The sequence below is a fragment of the Gopherus evgoodei genome, chromosome 4 (genome assembly GCF_007399415.2).
Source record: "Gopherus evgoodei ecotype Sinaloan lineage chromosome 4, rGopEvg1_v1.p, whole genome shotgun sequence".
NCBI lineage: Eukaryota > Metazoa > Chordata > Testudines > Testudinidae > Gopherus > Gopherus evgoodei.
In genome coordinates, this window is record NC_044325.1 from 74985571 (window position 1) to 75007904 (window position 22334).

Below are 22334 nucleotides of genomic sequence, written 5' to 3' on the forward strand. Positions count from 1 at the left end.
TCAATACTGAGGATGGATGAACTGCCCTAACCACTATTTGGATCTCCAGGCTCCTTTGGACAATGGAGGGCTGAACCAAACTGCAAGAGGCCAAGCCAAGCCAGGTGGAAGGGTGTTCAGCCTCTTGACAGTGTTACATAAACTCTGCAGCTACACATTTATAATGGACAAGAATCCTCCACAAATAAACAGGAGATAATCCTTTGTATATAAAAGAAAAACTCCCTCTTAAATCAATGAGCAAGTCAGTAAGACATCAACCCCAGCTTGTTGTAGAGTCTGTGTCTAAGACAGAAATTCTGTAGCAGGAGAACCACAGGACTTGGCCAAAAAACTTTAACATCCTTAGTTTGTACCACCCTCAGCAATGGCGCAGAAATGCCATCTCCATGGTGCCGTAAACCCACAGCTTTACCTTAGCTGTGCTTGCTGGAGTCTCTTCTCCTGCACCCTTTGAGGTCACACAGCTCCATTTTCCTGTCTGGGTTTCTGTATAGCAGTACGAGAGGCATTGAGCGAGGGGGCCAGTGTGCAGAGGAATCCAGCCAAAAGAGTAAGTCCCAGGCCTCCCCAGGCACAGAACATGGACCAGCCGTAGCCATGGCTGATATCCTCTGGCAGCCCATAGACATAGCGAGGATAGCGAGACAACTCAAAATTAATCCCAGCCACACAGGTACAGAGTGAGATGATACAGCATGTACCTGCAGGAGAAAAGCAAAAAGAATAGGCGACCTTTGACCAGGCCTGCAGAGCATTGCAGCTGCACCCATAGGTTCCTTCCTCCCTCTCCGGGCAGTGCCAGGTCTCAGACTCTTGATGACCCTTTATTCTTTACAGTGAAATCATGAGAAGAAAAAAAAAATGCAGCCCCCAGCTCCACTACAGTGCATTTCATTTTCTAGCTCCTCAGGTTAGATTCCCCTCAACTGCTTAACTTTGGTTGTCTTACTCCACTAGTGTAGACAAGATCTAGGTGAATAATGTAACTGCAGTTGATGTAGCTTAGTCAACTTACCGCAGTGTCTACACAAGATATTCTCCTGCAGACTTACCTTACTCTTCTCTGGGAGCTGGAGTACCAGATTTGATGGGAGAGTGCTCAGCAGGTCTTCACCAGACCTGCTAACTCAACATCACTGCATCGATCGGAGCAGCGGTAAGTGTAGACATGGCCTTAGTGCTCACACCTACACTGGTGTCTCATCTGTGCCCCACCATCCAGGAGCTGTTTCAGATTAATTTCCTCTATTTCTCTGCTGCATTTTGCTAACTTCTTTCCTTTCCTGCCCATGTTCCTAATCCTCTCAGTGCCCTTTGTAAAAATATGGCTTCCCATTTCAGCTAACATGCTATTTACCCCCTCAGCTCATCAAAAGTTCAATCGAGCTAGGTAGGTCTCCGTAGTAAACTTTCAGCTGTTCTTCCACCCATTCCCAGAGAGAGAACCAGCTGAAAGGAAGCCGCCTTTGGTAAAAGTTCAGCCTTCACTATTAAAGCACCTGGCGCACATTTGTGCTGAATATTTATGCACCAACAAATCTGTGGCCACCATCACACACATCCTGGATAGGTCATTCGAAAGCCAAGAGTTAGTGACAGGTCCCACGCCAGCCAACCTTCATGCTGGGAAACCAGGACATTGTGCTGCTCAGCCTCCAGTGGGACTGTCTGTCTTGGACTCAACAACCAACAGTGGCCTACTCCGTTCCCTGAATGGACCAGAGGAGAGCAGGTACCCAGACTCCTCTAAGTAAGGCAAGCCACTGCCTCCCAGCTCAGGAAGTACTTGTAGCCTAGGTCTGGCCCTTTTGAGCTTCCTCTGCTCAGGGACAAGGTAAAATGTCATTTTATGAACCTTTTGCTACAAGCAAACATTCCTTTTCTCCACTGACGAGTTTTCTGGGGTTCAGGTTTTATGCTAAGATCTCATTGCTTGGTAAAAGACAAATTTATTTAAAGGAAGCAGAGGGCTCTGCCTTTGCCCTGTTCAGCAATGTGCTAAACTTGCTGGAGCTTGCGAAATCCTACTCTCATTCAAAAATGAACATTTCTTGTTCCACTAAATTTTGCACTGTGCACTATATCTCAGCTCAGGGAGGCTAGTAAACTGTTGCACATCTCCTCCTACCTTTTTTTTGGCAACTTAAAACTTTTTTTAAGACGTTTGCAGCTTGGAAAATAACTCATTTTCCACACCATATTCTCTCAGAAACCTTGGTTGACATGGCTTCAAATCCCCTACCCCAGTTATTGAGCTAAACTACCAATTTTCACATGTTGTGGTTTTTAGAGAAGGTGCAACATAGGCATATCAGCTCAATGAGGGACTTCCACACCACTCCATCACTGACCATTTTTAAATGGAGATTAAAGCTACACTATAGGAATCATTTTGGGAGAGGTCTGTCTCCTGTGTTATACAGGTGAGTCAGACCAGATGATCACTATGGTACCTTCTGGTCTTGGAATTTATGAAACAACTATTCATAAGTGATTACTGATTCTCTGCTTAGGAAATCCACTAGGTTGGTGGTGACACTCAGGAAGTGAAGACCCATTAGGGTTATCCCTGTTGGCTCCATGGCTAGAGCCCAATGACTTCCAGGCAGTGAGGAGCCAAGCAGCTGGCTCCTTATCTGTTTATGCAGTGCATCACAAGGTGTTATCCATTTGCATCTGCACTGCGGACTTTTTGAAGAACAGATAGAAAGGCCATGTGCGCTAGCCTGACTGTGAGCTCCAGTACATGGATGTAGAGCCTTATATTCTCTAGGATTTGAGTTCCTAGCATTTGTAGATGATCCAGTAGGCTTCCAGGCTGTACCTGATGTGTGTGTGATTCAAGCAGTCGAGGAGGAGGGGTTCAGAATAGGAATGCCTCCAAGCCCATTTTTCAGGTTCCTTCCAGCAGCTCAGTTCTGTGACAACCTACAATAGGACCATCATCTTGTTCATCTGGTGTTTTGTTGGGGAATACAGCTACCTGAAACAAAGGCTGAACAGTTGCAGGTGAAGTCTGCTAAGCAGTGTCATGTATATGTGGGCCAACATGTGGCCTAGCAGCACCAGAAACATTTATACAGTTGCAGTCAAGTACCAGTGATTGCTGGGGCAGGAAGGGATGCTCCTGCCAAACTGGAATCAGGGCTCCTACGGACTCTTGTCTGTGAGGGGATGAGAGACTGTTTTTCATAGTTCACCAGGGCTACATCTACACTGCACACCCGTAGCAGCAGTGTCATAATGGTCCCTTCTGACCTTAGAGTCTATGAATCTATATGCAGCTACACGCAGCTATGAAAAGCGGGCTGTATCCACACTGTGGGATGTAGCTACATGTGTCCGGGAAAGGCTTCAGCAGCTCCCTGCAGCAGGGCAAGGCTTCAACAATGGGAAACTGCTGCAGCCTTTCCTCACAGCCTCTCCCCCCCTGACAGAGCCTTTTCTCACTGCTGGAGTCTTTCCCTGTGGTGGGGAAAGACTCCAGGAACATGAAGGCAGTGAGACACTACACTGCTAAAAAAACAGCAATATAGGAGAGGCACTGCTTGGGCAAGTAGGGTATGTAGCAAAAAGGTTTAGGCACGTCCTTACTCTACTTTCCTGAGCAGTGTCTCACTACCTGCACTGTGGTGGGAGGGTATGTAGAGTCTGTACTCCACAACCCACCAACAGGAGTGTGCAGTTCAGATGTCTCTTAGGAGTCCCAGATGAGAGAACAGGGAGAGGGATGATGTACTTCAGTTGTGCTGCAGATTCCTGCTGAGATCCACCCTTAATCAGCCAATTGTCCAGGTAAGGATAGATGTGGATGCTTTTTCTTTTGAGCTGTGCTGCTACCATCCTTAGGCATCCTGTGTAGACTTTCAAGGCCACAAAGAGTCCAAACAGCACCACCTAGTGTTAGTAATAGTTTGTCCCCACTGAATCTTAGATACTACCTGTGCGCTGGCTGGATGGGTATATGGAAGTACAGAGCCTGCAAGTTGAGAGCCATGAACCAGTCCTGGGCTTGCAGAGATGGACACAAGTGTTACCATCCTGAATCTGCCTCAGGTCTAGAATAGGACAAAGATCCCTCCTGTTCTTCAGGATAAAAAAATATCTATTTCCATGGTATATCAGCTATGGTTCCCAGATGAAACAATGAGGTCATTTTTGTTTGAACCGGCTCTTATGAGAAAGGTCACAGGATGGGGAAAGCAGAATGTAGTGAATGGAACTGTACAAGGTAGCCTTGGGCAACATTGTCTAATGCTGTTTGTTAGTTGTGACAGCCATCCAGGCCTGTTGGAATGGGGCAAAGTAGTTCCTGAAGTAGTTATAGACTTTCGATCAGCACTGTTGTGACTCTCAACCCTCCCATCAAATCTGCTGTCTCAGAGGAAGCTGGGTTGGCCAAAGAGGTGGAAGATGGACATTCCCTGCAGCTGATATTCCAGTTGTTGGCCCTAGAAGTAAGACGACCTCCCCTGCAGTTGGTGGGGTTCATATTTGTAAGAGTTTCTGTAGGGAGCTGATGTGTAAATCCCAGGGACCTTAATAAGGCCTTTGAATCCTTGTGGAAGTGGAGCACTTCATCTGTCCACTAGGTGAGGAGCACCAGTCCCTCGAAAGGCAGGTCCTTTATCCTGGCCTGTATTTCTTGTAGTATGCCCAGTGCCTGGAGCCAGCAGACCTGTCTTGTAGTGAGGACTGTGGCAATCAGTCATATCAGAGGCATCCATAGCTACCTGCAGCAATGTTCTCATGAACCATCTGCTCCTCCTTGATGATGTTCCACGTTATCCCTGCTAGTCTTTTCCCACATGAAGTAATTGTACTTGGTAATTCACCACGCAAAGCAACACCTCATAAAGATGCCTTTTGTCCAAACACGTCTAACTTTTGTGGGTCCTTATTCTTAGGAGTGCCTTTCTTAGACTTTGATTTCACTTGCACTGCAGATGACCAATAATCCTGGGTTTAGGTGAGGATAGAGGTGCTCAAAACCTTTCGGCAGCACCTGATACCTTTTCTCCACACTCCTGGAGGTGGGAGGAAGAGTGGCCAGGGTCTGCCATAGCCCTTTCGCCAGTTCTAGGATCCTTTCATTAATAGGGAGAGTGATGCTGGCGAGGGTCATCACACTCAGGATATCCTAACAGTTTGTGAGACTCTTTACATAAACTGAGTCTCAATGTCCAAGGTCTCCACCATTCAGGACAGGAGGTCCTGGAAGGTATTAAAGTCTTCTATTGCTGAGGCGAATGCTAGTGTTACTGCCTTGTCTGCTGTCGGAGGATGATGGGGACTGTCCTCTAGTCTCCTTTTCTGGAGGGCAATGTCTGGTTCTAGTATGGTTGGCCTAGCCAGAAATGCTGCCGGAGAGCGTGGGGTGCAGGAAAGTGATCTGCTCCTTGACATGTGGGAGGACAGTTGTCAGTAAGACCAATATGGCATGCCGTACAGATATTGGCCACATTAGGGCTGGCTGGCTCAGTGCCCCCTCCATGCTGCTTACACTCCCAGATACCCTCCTTGGATCATTCTCCGATGACAGGAGACAGGGCTTTCTGCTCAATGTTGGCAAGAAGAATTACATCAGTGATGAAGAGGAGGAATATCTCACCTCATTAAAGAGTGATGCTCAGTAATGGTACAAGGCTGGTACTGGCCATCTCTTCAGTATTGGGAACATCTCTGGGAGTGATATAGATATCTCCAGAGCATACCTGAGCCTCCTGCTCAGCTCTGTCATGAGTATCATTGCAACTGGGTCTCTTGTTCTGCATGATTGATTAGGAGCTTTGTCCTTGAAGTGATGTTTCCTTGCATTACATCCGGGAGCTCCCCTCAGTCGGAGTTACATGGATGCTTAGACCAACTACACAAGTTGGTATGCTATTTATGAGTGGGCACGGGCTGGCTGTGCTCCCTGAGTCAGGGCAGTTGGTACAGGAGCTGGAGTTGTTTGTGCTGACATAATCAGTGCCAGGACTGTTGCAGTTGTACCCATGCTGAGGTTGTCATTGCCGAGGTCTGTCTTCACACTGAAGTGTTCAGCACTGACTCTGCCAGTGTTCTCCTTTTCACTGTCCCATCCTGAAGTGTGTTTAAGTCCTTGAATGAGCACTGGCTTATCTATCCTCACTCTGGACCCAGAGGTGACTGTTACAACTAGAGTGACCCACATGGACTGCTCAAGCAAATGCAGCTTGAGCCCCACTTCCCTGGACTTGTGGGTCCTGGCAGAGAAGGACTTGCACACACAGCACTTATTCAGGAGGTAGTTCTCCTAGGCAGAAGAAGCCTCGTCTGTATCCATCCTTGAGGATCAACCCATTGCAGGATAGGTAGGGTTTGAACCCTGAGTGGACTCTGCCATGAGGTGTGGTGGTTGGCACTAAGCCCGTTGCCTTGCTGTACATGGAGATCATCAATTTGCCATTTTTTAAAACAAGAAATGTCCTTTAGAGAAAAAGCGTGGGTACAGAATTCTTCACCAGACTGAAAGAACTGGTTTAAGGTCTCTTAAGAGTGTAGCAGGTCGAGCAGTCACTGGATTCTGCCTCACTTCCATGGCCAGCAAGAGGGAACCGAGGGAGGGTCATTACTGCCCCACCCTTTATACCCTCGTGCAGGAGCATGAGGTGGCATAGGGGACATGCACAGCCTTGATGGACACTGCTACTCAGAAGACTCTGATCTTGCATGCATGCCTACAGAGAGATCTACACTGACACAGATGCAAAGAAGAAACCTGACTCATCTCCTGCCGTGTGTGTCTAAAATTTCAATCTCCATGTTATATCAACTCTCGCATTAATAAATGGCTTTGTGCTGTTTGCTGATGAGGCTGACTGTACTTCTGCATGCTTGGGATGTCACTAATGCTTTTGATCAAAAGTTTGATATTAGAATGAAGAGAAAAACTCTCACCTCCCATGAGGAAGAGCAGCCCTGCCACGTATTGCATGAGCTCGTGCTGTTTACAGCAGCCCAGCATACCAATGATCCAGCCAAACAGGATGATGGAGACTGCCATGCCAATGAAGCCGGCTGTCATTCTCCGCAGATCTGAGGAGAGAGAGGAACAAGAGGGGAAGAAACAAAGGAGACACCAAGACAGGATGTTGGCGAGGCGAGAGAGAAAACAGACACAATCCATTGAGATTATTAGGTCTACTGTCCCGAAAATTAGTATCCCTGGTGGGCTTCCCGTACTGCACCCTCTTAGAAAGAAATTGCTTGCATTACAGTAGTGTCTAGGCACACGGAGATCAGGGCCCCTTTGTGCTGGGAACTACACACTGTCCTGAAGTGCAAGAGACAAATTGGACAGAGGGTGATGGATGGAAGGGATACAACATATCAGCATAGCAAACACTGATGGTTTGCAAACATCATGTTAAAACCACAACTTTTTTATTGCTTTGTTACACTGGGGTTATTTGTTGTTGTTGGGAGGTGATTAGCTAGACAGAGACAAAGCAAAGGAAAGGAGACACTGAAAGGAGGGAGGTAAAAGAAAAGAGGAAAGTATGGAGGGCAGGTGTGGTGAGGCTGAGGTTAAGAGACTGAGAGAACTGGAGGAAGAGGATTGGAGCAAACAGCTAATCAAAACCGGAGAGAATGTCCATAGTAAAAGCTGTAAAAAAAAAATTAAACAAAAAAAATCCAAACACTGATGAGACCTGAGGTCCCTGCTTTTTTCTACTGCTGCCACCAACTCAATTTCTGGCTGACTTCTCCTGGCAGTTTCTCTTTCCTGAGCTCAAATGGGGGTGGGGAAATGGATGAGGTGTTCCCTGTGTACTGGAGCATCGGGGACACTGGGTAATGCTATCTGGGTCTCAGCTCCTCTCTTCCTCACTGCAGTACACCTACTTTTCTCTGATCCTGCTGAAGCAGAGGGCTACCTTTTAAAAAATGATTGAGCTTGGGAGCCCAACTTGCATCACTTTCAAAATGTTTTCTTTTCAAAGGACTGATGCTCAGCACTTGCTGAAAAGCAGGCCCCTTTTAATATGTCTCAACTTGGGCACACCAAAAATCACTAAGCACTTTTGAAAATTTAGACGAGAATGTAGGAATGTGGTGTTCTGAGCCCTACGCCTACAGACTTGTCAAGCCCTATGGCATTTTCTTGTATGTGTCTCTAACCATAGTTCTTTGTGACAGCACCCATGTGCATGCAGCACCTACATAAACATGCAGATGTGTGAGGCTACAGCATGATCTCAGTCATGTTGCATTAATTGCATAAAAAGTCATCTAAACTTGTGCTGGTAAGTTATATAGGGTGGAAACCAGCAGGGGAAGCTGGGTTGCCTAGTAGCTTATGTCCTCAGAAGTCCAGGAAGGGAACCCCAGAAGGCAATGTGAACATGGTTGGGACAAATAGGGGAAGTAAGTGAAGGAGATAGAGTGGAGCACTTTCAGGTGCGTTGCAGGTGACTAGGCAGCTGGAAGGGGTTTGGGTAGGAAGGAACTGGCAACAGGAGGATGGAAGGATGGGCTTGTGGAAGAGTCAAAATTAGCATGCTTTCTGAGAGGAGAGGTCATGAGAGTTAGGGAGCTAGAACGAGGTTACACACCATTTGGGAGGTAGAGAAAAAGCATGGCAGGCACTGTACAAATCAAATAAGTGTACAGCCCTGACCTAATAGGACTAATCTGTGCTTCAGCATTGAGTCTGACCAACACCTAGCTGCTGTGAGGGTATCCAATAAACTGCAGTGACACTTCCATCACACCTTAACATCTGCAACATTTATATGGCCCCTGCAGTAGCCACTCCAAATGTCCTCTACACTTGGGTCACTTTGCGTGTCTCCAGCCTCCCTGATTAAGGTTCATTTAGGCCAGGGGTCGGCAATCTTTCAGAAGTGATGTGCCGAGTCTTCATTTATTCACTAAGTTAAGGTTTTGTATACCAGTAACACATTTTAATGTTCTTAGAAGTCTCTTTCTATAATTCTATAATACATAACTAAACTATTGTTGTATGTAAAATAAATAAGGTTTTTAAAATGTTTAAACAGCTTCATTTAAATTAAAATGCAGAGCCCCCCCGGACCTGTGGCCAGGACTGTGTCACCTTTGGCACATGTGCCGTAGATTGCCTACCCCCAATTTAGGCACTAGGTACCGTTCACTGATCTCTGAATCAGTGCCCCATTTGGTACTGAAGTCACAGCAGTGACCTAGATATGAAAGAAAGATTCTGCATATGCTTGTACCCTGTTTAGTAAGGGTGCATGGCATTGGTAAGAGTCTGGATTACTTACGGAGAGCATGCCACTCATCCTGCCGGATGATGTTGGTAATATTGATGGGTAAATTGCGTGGCAGAGAGGATGAGGTGTAATGGTACTTCACAGCAGTGCAGCGCTGAATAACTCCTGAAAGAGACAGAAAAGCAACGTCTGTACCTAGCTTGACTTTAGGAAGTGCCTCATTCCCTTTGTTGTCCTAAGAAGTAGAGTTTGCCAGTCTAGCATGCCAGATGGTCTTAGTTCAAAGTTAACCACTAACTCAAGCCAGCAAATGAATAGGACAGCAACAGAGCAAGTGTAACCAAAAAAGGGAGTGTGTGAGTGTTTCAGGATGGGCACACAAAGTGTAACCTGGGATTAAAAGGGGAGGGGGTGGTGAGTGTGGAATAGTCACTGAGGGAGAAGGCAGCCCCCTTGCCTGGGAGTGTACAAAACACTAGCAAAAGCGTATTAGGGAACAGTCATGCTCAGCTGCTTGTGACAATGGTTGTGAAATGCTCAGGGATATTAGGCTACAAAGGCAGACAATTCAGAAATAATGGGAGATTTCAACTATCCTCATATTGACTGGGTATATGCCACCTCTCAAAGGGATTAGAGATAAAATTTCTAGACACCATTAATGACTGCTTCTTGGAGCACCTTGTCCTGAATCCCATAAGGGGAGAGGCAATCCTTGATTTAGTTCTATGTGAAGCACAGTATCTGGTCCAGAAGGTGAATATAGCTGAATCACTTGGTAACAGTGGCCATAATGTAATTAAAATTTAATATCCTTGTAGGAGGGAAAATGCCAAAGAAACCCACCACAATAGCATTTAACTTCAAAAAGGGGAACTACATGAAAATGAGGAAGCTAGTTAAGCAGAAATTAAAAAAACCCAGAAGAGTGAAATGCCTGCAAACAGCATGGAGGCTGTTTAAAAACACCATAATAGAAGCTCAAACTATATGTATACCCCAAATAAATAAAACGGGACCAAAAAAATGCCATGATGGCTAAACAGCAGGGCAAAAGGGGCAAAAAGGAATCCTTTAAAAATTAGGAGTCAAATCCTAGTGAGGAAAATAGAAAGGAGCATTAACTCTGGCAAAACAAGTGTGAAAGTATAATAATGCAAACCAAGAAAGAATTTGAAGATAAGCACATACAAACAGCCAAAAAAATCATGAGAATCAGGAAACCTGCCAAACAGTCAGTGGGGCCACTGGACAGTTGAGGTGTTAAAGGAGCACTCAAGGAAAAGAAAGACATGGTCATTGTAGAGAAACTAAATGAATTTTTTGCCTCAGTCTTCACTGCAGAGGATATGAGGGAAGATCCCCACACGAGCCATTCCTTTTAGGTGACAAATCTGAGGAACTCTGTTAGATTGAGATACCAATAGAGGAGATCTTGGAACAAATCGATTAATAAGTCATCAGACCAGATCATCTTCACCCCAGAATTCTGAAGTAACTCAAATATGAAATTGTAGAACTACTAACTGTGGTATGTAACCTATCGCTTAAATCAGCCTCTGTACCAGATGACTGGAGGAGAGCTAAGTGACACTGATTTTTAAAAAAAAAAAGGCTCCTGAGGCAATCCTGGCAATAACAGGCTAGTAAGTGTAGTTCAGTACAAGGCAAATTGACTGTAAGTATAGGAAAGAACAGAATTATCAGACAAAAAGACAAACGTAATATGTTGAGGGAGAGTCAGTGTGGCTTTTATAAAGGGAAATCATGCCTCACCAATCTATTAGAATTCTTTGAGACGGGTCAACAAGGATAATCCAGTCCATATCATGTACTTGGACTTTCAGAAAGCCTTTGGTAAGGTCTCTCACCAAAGGCTCTTAAGCAAACTAAGCTGTCATGGGATAATAGGGATGGTCCTCTCATTGATCAGTAACTGGTTGAAAGACAAGAAACAAAGGGCAGGAATAAATGTCAGTTTTCATAATGGAGAGAGAAATAGTGGGGTCCCCAAGAATCTGTAGTGAGAACCAGTGATGTTCAACATATTCATAAATGAGCTGGAAAAGGAGGTGAACAGTTAGGTGGCAAAATTCTCAGACAATACAAACTTGTTCAAGATAGTTAAGGCCTAAACTGACTGTAAAACATGACAAAAGGAATCTCACTAAACTGGATGACTGGGTAACAAAAATGGTAGATAAAATTCAATGCTGGTAAGTGCAAAAGTGATGCAAATTGGAAAACCTGTTCCCAGCTATACATACAAAATGATAGGGTCTAAATTAGCTATTACCCCTCATGAAAGATCTTGGAGTCATTGTGGCTAGTTCTCTAAGACATTCACTCAAAGTGCAGCAGCAGTCAAAAAAGCTAACAATGTTAGGAACCATTAGGAAAGAGATATATAATAAGACAGAAAATATCAAAGCCGTTATATAAATCCATGGTACATCTACACCTTGAATACTGCATACAGTTCTGATAATCTCATATCAAAAAAGATATATTAGAATTGGAAAAGGTGCAGAGAAGAGCAACAAAAATGATTACAGGTATGAAACAGCTTCCATATGAGGAGAGATGAAAAAGACTGGGACTCTTCATCTTAGAAAAGAGATGACTAAGGGTGGATATGATAGAGATCTATAAAATCATGAATGCTATGGAGAAAGTGAATAGAGAGGTGTTATTTACCCTTCACAGAACACAAAAATCAGGGGTCACCCAATGAAATTAATAGGCAACAGGTTTAAAACAAAATAAGGTACTTCTTCACACAACACAGACAACCTGTGGAATTTGTTGCCAGGTGGTGTTGTGAAGGCCAAAAGTATAATTGGATTTGAAAAAGAATTAGATAAGTTCATGGAGATAGATCCATCAATGGTTATTAGCCAAGGCAGTCAGGGACAAAACCCCACGCTCTGGGTGTCCTGAAACCTCCAACTGCTGGGACTGGATAACAGGATGGATCATTCTAAAATACCCAGTTCTGTTCATTCCCTCTGAAGCATCTTACACTGACCACTGTCAGAGACAGGATACCAGGCTACATGGATCATTGGTCTGACCCAGTCTGGCCATTCTTATCTTATGTTCTTATGATTTCCTTCTCTAATGAGATTCATTGGGACAGTAACCTCTCAGCACAGACCTGGCTCCACTGGGTATTGTGGGAGGGACAGGCTTCACAAGGGAAAAAAACAAAAAAAAGGCAAGTACACGGTGGCCCTCTTAAGTCCAGGGATATTTAGAAATTGAGAAGGGGATGGCAGAGAGGTGATCTCAATTTCCCACATGCTAAAAGACTGATTTTAATTTATTTTAGAATTAAATCTGAGTGCGTAGATTTGTAAAGCCACACTAAAGAGGGAGATTCCAGAGTGTGCTCCATCTCTAAGTCCTTATACAGCTCCCATCAACAAGGACAGAGGAACAAGACTTGCATTTTGTTAATAAAGACTTAGTTCAGAGAGGTAATATGGGGGATTTCACTGTATGGATACCTCTTGTCCATTCCCAGAACTCAATCTAACTCTTATTTACTTCAATGGGATCAGGTCTCATTCACAAAAGATTTGTATAGCTCTGAATTAAGTACTTAGACCACATCATCCACATCATGGTATCTAATTAACTAACTAATTCCAATCATCATTATCACTGATTACATATCCAATTATTAATATTTACCATACTAAACACTTTATACAGTAGGATTGAATTTTTAGTGTGTACACCTTACAGGTCAGAGTTGGCCAAGTCTACTGACCCTCCGAGCCGCATACAACAATCTTCAGAAATTCGACAGCTGAGGCACAACTGTTGGGGCTTCAACCCTGCAGGAGGCACCAGCCGAGACTCGGGCTTCAGCCCTGCCCCTGTAAAGCCAGGAGCCCCAGCAGGTGTGTCCCATGGGGCTGAGTCCTCAAGACCCCCTTCCCTGCAGGGCAGAAGCCCCTACCCCACCACCAGGCAGAGATCCCAAGCTCCCCACTCCAGTCCAGTAGGTGGAGAAAGGGGAGAACTTGGGAGGTTCCAAGAGCTGCACTTTAACCATAAAAGACCCACATGCAGCTCACAAGCCACAGTTTGGCCACCCCTGTTATAGATCTAGCTTCTTGGTGTGAGTTTTTAATGGACTCTATAATTAAGGCTGCAAGTCTGTCATGGAGGTCACAGAGTCAGATTCTATGACTTTCCGGGACTGCTCCAGTGGCCAGTGTGTCTGGCCCAGGGGCCGCCTGAGCAGCTCAGGCGGCCCCTGGGCCAGCAGCAACGGGGGTCCCAGGCCACATGCCACCACCAGGCCCCCACCCCAGCAACAGCAGACCGCCCCTTGCCCCAGAGTGCCCAAGATTTAGCCGGGTTATATAGTACAAGTCATGGACAGATCACAGGCCAGGAATTTTTGTATACTGCTCGTGACTTGTCCATGACTTTTACTAAAAATACTCGTGACTAAAATGTAGCCTTAGCTATAATACAAATATACAATTAGAAATTCTATATAAAACTAACATCCAAATTAATCAAGTCTTATAAAAATCAGTGTCACATTAGTAAACAGATATTGCAATACAGGCCCAAAAACAAACACTATGACTTACCTCCTACATTCAGTTAGGCGGGGTTTGTCAAAGGTAAAACCTATTTTAGATAGACTACTGTAAAGAATAATTGTACTATCACATATATATGAGAAGCAATTTTACATTTTTATCTCAGTATATAAATATAAAATTTAAGACTATAGCTTGCTTTATAGATCACTTATGTCCCAAGGGATCTGAACTAAGATTCATTGGCTAAAACTTCATTGATTAAAACAAAGACACCAGCTCTTTATTTAAACCGGACGGTTTAAATATTTTTAGAATATAAATCCCATATACATCTGGTTTCAAAATGTTAAGTCCATTGCTTTCTCTCTTAGGGTTTAAAATTTACTCTAGTCCTATAAAATGTAGGGTGCAAACAGAAGATACTGTATCAAGAAGTGTTTCCCTAAAGGTGAATTTGAAGTTTGTAAATATGAAGGCCAGAAGAGACCATTATGATCATCATGTCCAGGGATCGGCAACCTTTCAGCAGTGGTGTGCTGAGTCTTCATTTATTCACTCTGATTTCAGGTTTTGCGTGCTAGTAACACATTTTAACATTTTTAGAAGGTCTCTTTCTATAAGTTTATAATATATAACTAAACTATTGTATGTAAAGTAAATAACGTTTTTAAAATATTTCAGAAGCTTCATTTAAATTAAAATGCAGAGCCCCCCTGACCGGTGACCAGGACCCGGGCAGTGTGAGTGCCACTGAAAATCAGCTCGCGTGCCGCTTTTGGCACATGTGCCATAGGTTGCCTACCCCTGATCTAGTCTGACCAGCTACATAACACAGGACAAAGAACCTCATCTGATAATTTCTGCATCAAGCCCATACCTTCTGGTTGAGCTATGGTGTATGTTTTAGAAAGATATGCAGCCTAGATTTAAAGACTGCAAGTGTTAGAGAATCCACTACATCCCTAGGTAAATTACTCTAAAGGTTAATTGCTCTCACTGTTAAACAATTGTGCCTTATTTCTAGTCAGGTTTTCTAGCTTCAGCTTTCAACCACTTGCATAATGTTCTGCCTCCTGCTAGATTAAAGCATCATTATCACAAATCTCTTCCCCATGAAGACAGTTGTAGACTGTGATCAAATCACCTCTTAACCCTCTCATGGATAAATTAAATAGATTAAGTTTGTTTAGTCACTCACTATAAAGCATGTTTTCCAGATCTCAAATAATTTTTGTAGTTTTTCTGAATCCCTTCCGGTTTTTCAACATCCTTTTTGAAGTAAACACAGTATTCACTGATACCATATACACAGGAAATATCAGTCTCTACTCTTGCTTGATATTCCCAGCTTATACATCCAAAATTTAAAATATAAATATAAAGTTTGATAAGACATTTTCCATACAACCATGTTTATTTGGATTAATCATCCTACCATTTTTTTTTAATTCTTTTCTGATTGCATCCCATATAAATCTTTCACAATCTTGATTGGGATTTATGTCCAGGTAACTGGCCTATAGTTCCTGGGTAATCCTGTTTAACCTTTTAAAATGTTGGCACTATGCTGGCTTTTCCAGTCCTCTGGAATCTTCTGTGTTCCAAGATTTGTTAAAAGTCAACATTAATTGTTCACAGGGGTCCTCTCCCAATTCCTTTAATACCCTTGGGTAAAAGTTATCCAGTCCTGCAGCTTTTAAAGTGTTTTAATGTTAACAGTTGCTATTTAACATTCTCCCTTATTACTAATGGGATAGTATGTACACCTCTACCTCGATATAACACTGTCCTTGGGAGCCAAAAAATCTTACTGCGTTATAGGTGAAACCATGTTATATTGAACTTGCTTTGATCCACTGGAGTGCACAGCCCCACCCCCCGGGGCACTGCTTTCCTGCGTTATATCCAAATTTATGTTATATTGAGGTAGCGGTGTATATCATAAACTTATAATGAAATCACTTGCATCTTCCTGATAAGTTCCAAGTACAAAGAAAAAAATATTTATTTACTGCTACTGCCTTTTCTCTATCATGACTGATAATTTTACCTTCCTTTTCTCATATTGGACTGTGAAAGTATAAGGGGTACCATTCCGCTGAGGTCAGAGGCCTGAAGCTAACTAACTGGTTAACTAGCCCTGCCTGCTGCACATGAAAAAGAGCAGGACATGGAGGAAAGAACTGCAATATCTTCCAGAAAGTTGAGGGACCAGGGGCTGTGCTCCCAATACACTGCTACAGGTGCTAATGCAAAGATCAACTGCTCCAGAAACCAAATGGACAGAAGGCAGACTGTGTGGAGTCCACTACTGCTGAGGCTCTAAGGCAAGTGCCAGGACATCTTAATAAAAGTTACTAGCATGAGGATCAGAGTTGGGGAAGCAACCAGTTAGCCTGCACAGACTTTGAGGGAAGAGTCTGCAAAGTTTTGATTTGTTTGGTAAGAAGGCTTAAAATAAAACTAACTGCTGGAAATTGCTTCCCTGGATTCCTTGAGAGAGCTCAGACAGAACTAACTAAGGAAGTGAGCTGGTTCAGCAAGATGAAAGTCTGATCTGGTAGAAGGAAGGCACTGTAAAATAGGCCCCAGTCCTTTTTACATGGTCCTATACCATTGCTAGGATTTTTTTTGTTCCAGATTATATTTAAATAACTTATTGTCTTTTAACTCTGCTGTCCATAGGGGTTTTTTCCACTGATCTCTTCAACTGCTAAGAGAAGCTATCTCCATTTCCTGATTGCATGCATTGCCATCAGGTTCTCCATTTGTTTTATTTTATATTGCTTCTTTCACCTCCCCTCTTAATCAGGATTTTTTTATCCAAGAAATCTTTTCATGATTGAAAAGGTGTGGGTTTTTTGGGCATTTAATAAAAGCATTTTAAAACAATCCCTCATTATCGTTCCCTCTTATGTTTAAATATTTCCTCAGCTAAATTTTGCTCATGATAGTTTTCAGCTTCTCTACCTTATTGTACATTTATGTTCTGAAATTCTTATCTGTAAAGGCTGAAATAATTGAAAGTCTCTATAAAATCACATTACCATGTAATAATGCAAGTTACTACATCCAAATTACCAGACACTATTTCTATTATCGGTTTTTGTCTTGTAGTAATAGGTAAATAATTAGATAAAGGCAGGGTGAACTTAGTTTATTCAAACCTTGAGAAAGGCCCATGAGGAGTTGAACCAATGGATTTCCCCCTTCCTAGTCTGCTTCCTTTTACAAAATCTCTATTGAAATCTTATGTCATTTATTCCTCTGTCTCTGCAGGCCTCTGAAATTTCTTCTTTTTCATAAATCAATTAGTAGTCCCCATTAAGGTTTCAGATTTGGGCTTGTTGCAAAGCAAGGAGAAAGAAAGCCTTGCAATGATAAATTGTAACAACCTGCAGACCCTAACAAGGGAAAATGTTTGCCTATAGTTCCCTACACATAATAATATCCCTGACCAAAGAGGACAATGACAAAGTCATCTCCCCACTGACTTGAAGAGGCTGGTTACAAACCGTAGCCACAGGAAAGTTGGGTGCAGGGAGAGGCTGTGAGCAAAGCAGGGAATGAGGAGGAAACAGTGAGAAAAGAGCCAGATCCATTTAAATCCATGATCCTGCAATACTAACACATGTGAATGACTTTACTTCCATGAGTAAAGAGGTAGGTGGATCAAGCCCTAGACAGAGAACCACCACTCTTGTGCCAAAAAAAAACAACCAACCCTGCACTTTTCTGGCTGATGGGAATGGACTCTTGGCAAAGTCTAAAAAAAGAAGAATACAGTGAGACTCGAAGTAATGTGGGTTGTTTTTTTTTGAGGGATGGAAACGTTAGTAATTTCAGTAGAAGCAGAATGGTTCAGTAGGAAGCAGAAACAGAGGCAGACATTTTAAAATGACAAGGTCAATTAATAAAATGAAATTAATGAACTGCCTTTTAGTGGAATGAAATCAACATGGAAATATAAATGAAAATGGATCCTGGTAGATTAAATGGAGAAAGAGGCTCATTTATTTTGTAATGGCATTTCTAGGAACAAGAGCCAGAGCTGCACATTAGAGAGGATTCAGAGATGAAGTCCAACTCCACAGTGAGTCATTCCATCTTCTGTTGCACAGGGGCTATGGGGACTTGAACCACAGCTGGAGGACACAATCAAAACTACTCAAACAATTGGCTTTTGCTATTTATTTTCATTTTGGGCCTAAGTCAAGGAGCTTTTCTGCCCACCCCCTACTCATCCATGTTAATAAATATCTCTTGGGTTGGTAAATCATGCTCTTCAGAACAGAATTTTTGTTGTATCCCACTTCGTAACTACTCCGTAGATTGTCTATCTGGATTGTAAGCACCCTGGGACAGGGGCTGTCTTCATACCTGTCTAAGTCAGACAGCACACTGTTTGCACTATCAGAATAAAATATAATAATGTATGAACAATTGCTCAACTGTGTGTCATATGCCCTGTTAAAGGATAATCTCCTTAACCTAGATAGCAGGGGCCTGTGCTGGTGGAGCAGGATCAAAGTTCTATCCCCACCATAGAGATTGGGGCATGGCAGAGGGATGATCATGCAGTGGGAGAGGGCACATACCTATTACAATACATGAAAGTTTCACATGATGTAATAGGAGGGGCTAGGCCCTTTCTCTACAGCTCAGGTAAGACCATGCTTGGAATATTTCACTCTTTCCTTGGCCATTAGCTGCCAAAAAGATACTGACCCAATGAAGCAAATTCATAGGTTGATGGGGGGGGGGGGAAGAATCCCTCCAGGGGATATATGGAAGGGTCTCCTCAGTACTATGGCACTAGTTCCAATGGTGGAGACTTTAAAAAATAGACTGGGAAAAGCCCCGCAGAACAAATTGGGCTGCCTACCTGTTTTCAACTACAAGGAGGGAAGCACCCTGATCAGACCCAGGCCTGGCCAAGACAACAGCATAGCGGTCGCAGTGCTACATGGAGTAGACATCTGCCACCCCTTCCAATAAATACATAACAACCTTTTAAAGCTACCTGGCTGTGAAAAGCCACAGTTGCCCACAGACTGAGCTGTGAGCTCAGTCCCCTGGAGCCACCAGTGCTCCCTTTCAGCTGGGGTACTGCCCTGTAGGAAATGCCTGAGGGAAGGCATCAAATCCCCTTGCAATTCCTTGGCTGCCTGAACTGCTACCCCCCAGGCAGTGTCGTTGCTTCCGTCTCCCCCCAAGAGACGGGCCAGAGCAGCTGGGCACTGCTGCCATCCCCGCACCAGAAGCAGGTGCAGCCAGGTGAGGCTGAGGGGCAGAGCCGAGCCTGGGGCTGCATAGGCGGGAGGGGCAGCAGTGACAGACCCTGCGCCATAGAAACAGACCGACTTCGAGGCGGACTGAGCCGCCCGCGCCAGGATGAACCACCCACCGCCCGGGGTTCTGCCCTCGGCCCGGCCCAAAGGCTCTTTCCGGCCGGTCGGCGCCGGCTGCCTGGGGAGCGGGGCGGGCTCAGCACCGCGGACAGCGGCTGCTCCAGCCTCGGGAATTGCTCAGCTCAGCCACAAGGGACCTGGTTACTGGCAGGGGGCAGCCCGGGGAAAGGGCAACGCGGGCTCCTCCCCACCGGACAGAGACCCCAGAGCCCCCCACCTCAGGCCCCTCGAACCCTCGTCTCGGCCCCCGCTTGCCTCCCACGCCAGCCCCGAGCGCCGCCAGCGCCCAGCCCCGCACCTTGCCGGATGAGCTCCTCGCTGTCTGGCTCGTAGCCCGCGCGGTGGCAGCGCCTCCAGAGCCCGGAGACCGTGGAGTTGAAGCGGCGGCCGCAGTGCGAGTCCAGCGCTGCAGCGGCCGGGGCCGGGGCCGGGGCAGAGGCCGGGGGGTGGCCGGGCAGCAGGGCCCGCGGGGGGCGGGCGCGGAGCGGCAGGTGCGGGCTGGGCGCTGACATGGAGCCGGGCGGGTCGCTGCGCTTGTGGCCGAAGCCCCGGCAGCGCTCGCGGTGCCTCCGCGCGTCCGTCTGGTACCAGGAGTCGGTGCCGATGGCCACGGCCAGGAGGGCGAGGGCAGCGGCGGCCAGAAGCAGCCCAGCGCCGCTCAGCGCCTGAGCCGCGGCCGCCATCTTACCGGCGCCGGGGGCGGGGAGCGGCTGGGCGGGCGGCAGCGCGTCCCCGGCAGCCGGGCTGGTGGCCGCCCCCCGTGCTCAGGGCCCCGGCTGGCGGCCGCCCCCCCACCAGGGCAGCCTGGCCCGTCACCCCCGCCCTGGGGCGCTGAAGGGGCGCCCAGAGCGGGGCACGGCTCCGTCTGCCCCGGGCGGCGCGAGGCTACAGCCGGGTTCCCGTCCCACCAAAGTCCGACGCCTGCGGGGCAGGGAACCTCTGGCTGCCGAAGAGCCGCTTCGCAACCGCGCGACGTGCGCTCTGCTCCAGGGCCAGGCTCGGCGAGCGGCCCGGCGCTCAGTGCCCCGGCCTTTGGGTACCTCCCGCCCGCAGGCCCTTAAACACGGTCTCCCCATCAAGGAAATTCCGAGGCCTCATCTTCCGTGTCCGCGCTCCTCACGGTCTCAGCCCGGCTCCCAGAGGCGAGCCTGCGCCTCCTGAAAGGTGCCCGTGCACTTTGAAAAAACGCGTTTCCATCTGCCGCTGCTTCTGGCAGGGAAGCGTGTGTGTGAAATGCTGCGTGTATCGCAGGCTGTGCTTTTCTCCAGCTGGCCCAAAATCAAGTGGCCACAGCTGGGCACGGCCAGATACTCCAGCGATGCAAGCCAGGTAACTCTTTCAATGCAAGACAATCTTCAACCCAGCGATAGGAGCCACCCCAAGAAATGGATCTACAAAGGTCTCTGGGACTCAATCACCAGCGGATTTTGGCTACTAGATAGTTATGAGGGTGAGCACAGGGGCAGCCCTTTTCTTTGAGAACCATGTTTGAAATCCCGCTTAGGGTACCAGCGATAGCCCAGTCTCTAATGAATGTCCATTCTGCTGTACCATCCTGTGATCATAGCCAAGTGAAGCTGGAGAGAGCCATGAACGGAACAGACAAGAGTGCTGCAAGATATCCCTGAAGGGTATCTGTAAATCTGTCTGAGGACTTAGGTCTAGAATAACAGGGGTATTGCATGTCTGTAGTGAAGGGTCAGACCAATGGTCCATCTATCCCAGTATCCTGTCTTCCAGCAGTGGCCAGTAACAGATGCTTCAAAGAGAATGAACAGGGCAATCCATCAAGTGATCCATCCTCTGTCATCCAGCCCCAGCATCTGACAGTCAGAGGCCTAGGGCCACCCAGTGCATGAGGTTGCATCCCTGACTAACTTGGGTAATAGCCATTGATAGACCTATCCTTCATTAACTTATCTAATTATTTTTTTGAATCCACACTATAGGTTTGGCCTTCACACCATCCCCTGGCAACCAATTCTACAGGTAGACTGGGAGTTGTGAAGGACTTTTTGTTTGTTTTAAATGTGCTGCCTATTTCATTGGGTGGCTCCTGGTTCTTGTGGTTATGTGAAAGTGTAAATAATATTTCCTTATCCACTTTCTCCACAGATTTCATCATTTTATAGACCTCTTATCATATCATCATTGAATTTCATCTGCCATTTTGTTCCTCAGTCACCCAGTCTGTGAGATCCCTTTGGAACACTTCGCAGTTTGCTTTGGATTTACTTATCCTAGATAATTTTGCATCATATGCAAACTTTGCCACCTCACTGTTTACCCCTTTTTTCCAGATCATATATGAATATGATGAACAGTACTGGTTTCAATACAGCTCCCTGGGGATCATCACTATTTACCTCTCTCCATTCTGAAAACTGACCCCTTCTTCCTACCCTTTTTCTCTCTTTTAATCAGTTGCTGATCCACGAGAGGGCCTTCGGTCTTATCGCATGACAGCTTATTGTGCTTAAGAGACTTTGGTCAGAGACGTTGTCAAAAGCTTCCTGAAAGTCCAAATACACTATTTCTACTGTATCACCTTTGTTGAAGTTCATTGACCACCTCAAATAATTCTAATAGATTGATGAAGCATGATTTCCCTTTACAAAAGCTGTGTTGACTCTTCCCCAACAAATCATGTTCATCTATGTATCTAATAATTCTGTTTTTTACTATAATTTCAGGCATTTTGCCTGATACTGAAGTAAGGGTTATCAGCCTGTAATTGCCAGGATCATCTCTGAAGCCTTGTTTAAAAATTGGCATCACATTAGTTATCCTCCAGTCATCTGGTTCATATATAACCTAAGTGATAGGTTATATACTAAAGTTGGTAGTTCTGCTATTTCATGTCTGAGTTCCTTCAGAAGTCTTGGGTGAATACTATCTGGTCCTGCTGACTTATTACTGTTTATCAATTTATGCCCAAACCACCTGTTGACTCCCTAGATTGGTCACGTAACTAGAATGGCTCAGGTGTGGGAATCTCTCTCCCATCCTCTGCAGTGAAGACTGATGCAACGAATTCATTTAGCTTCTCCACAACAGCCTTGTTTTTCTTTAGCAGCTCGATCATCCAGTGGCCCCATTGATTGTTTGGCAGGCTTCCTGCTTCTGATGTA

At 45.4% G+C, this 22334-nt stretch overlaps 1 protein-coding gene across 1 annotated transcript; it reads right to left on the reverse strand.

The window, feature by feature from the left end:
- Positions 1-44: 44 nt before the first annotated feature.
- On the reverse strand, positions 45-19886 carry LOC115650229 (transmembrane protein 178B-like). The gene is made up of 4 exons (XM_030559827.1): positions 19502-19886; positions 9276-9389; positions 6925-7062; positions 45-704 (listed from the first exon to the last, which is right to left on the reverse strand). The coding sequence occupies exons 1-4, from the start codon at positions 19884-19886 to the stop codon at positions 460-462; spliced, it is 882 nt and encodes a 293-aa protein (XP_030415687.1). The 3' UTR covers positions 45-459.
- Positions 19887-22334: the final 2448 nt, after the last annotated feature.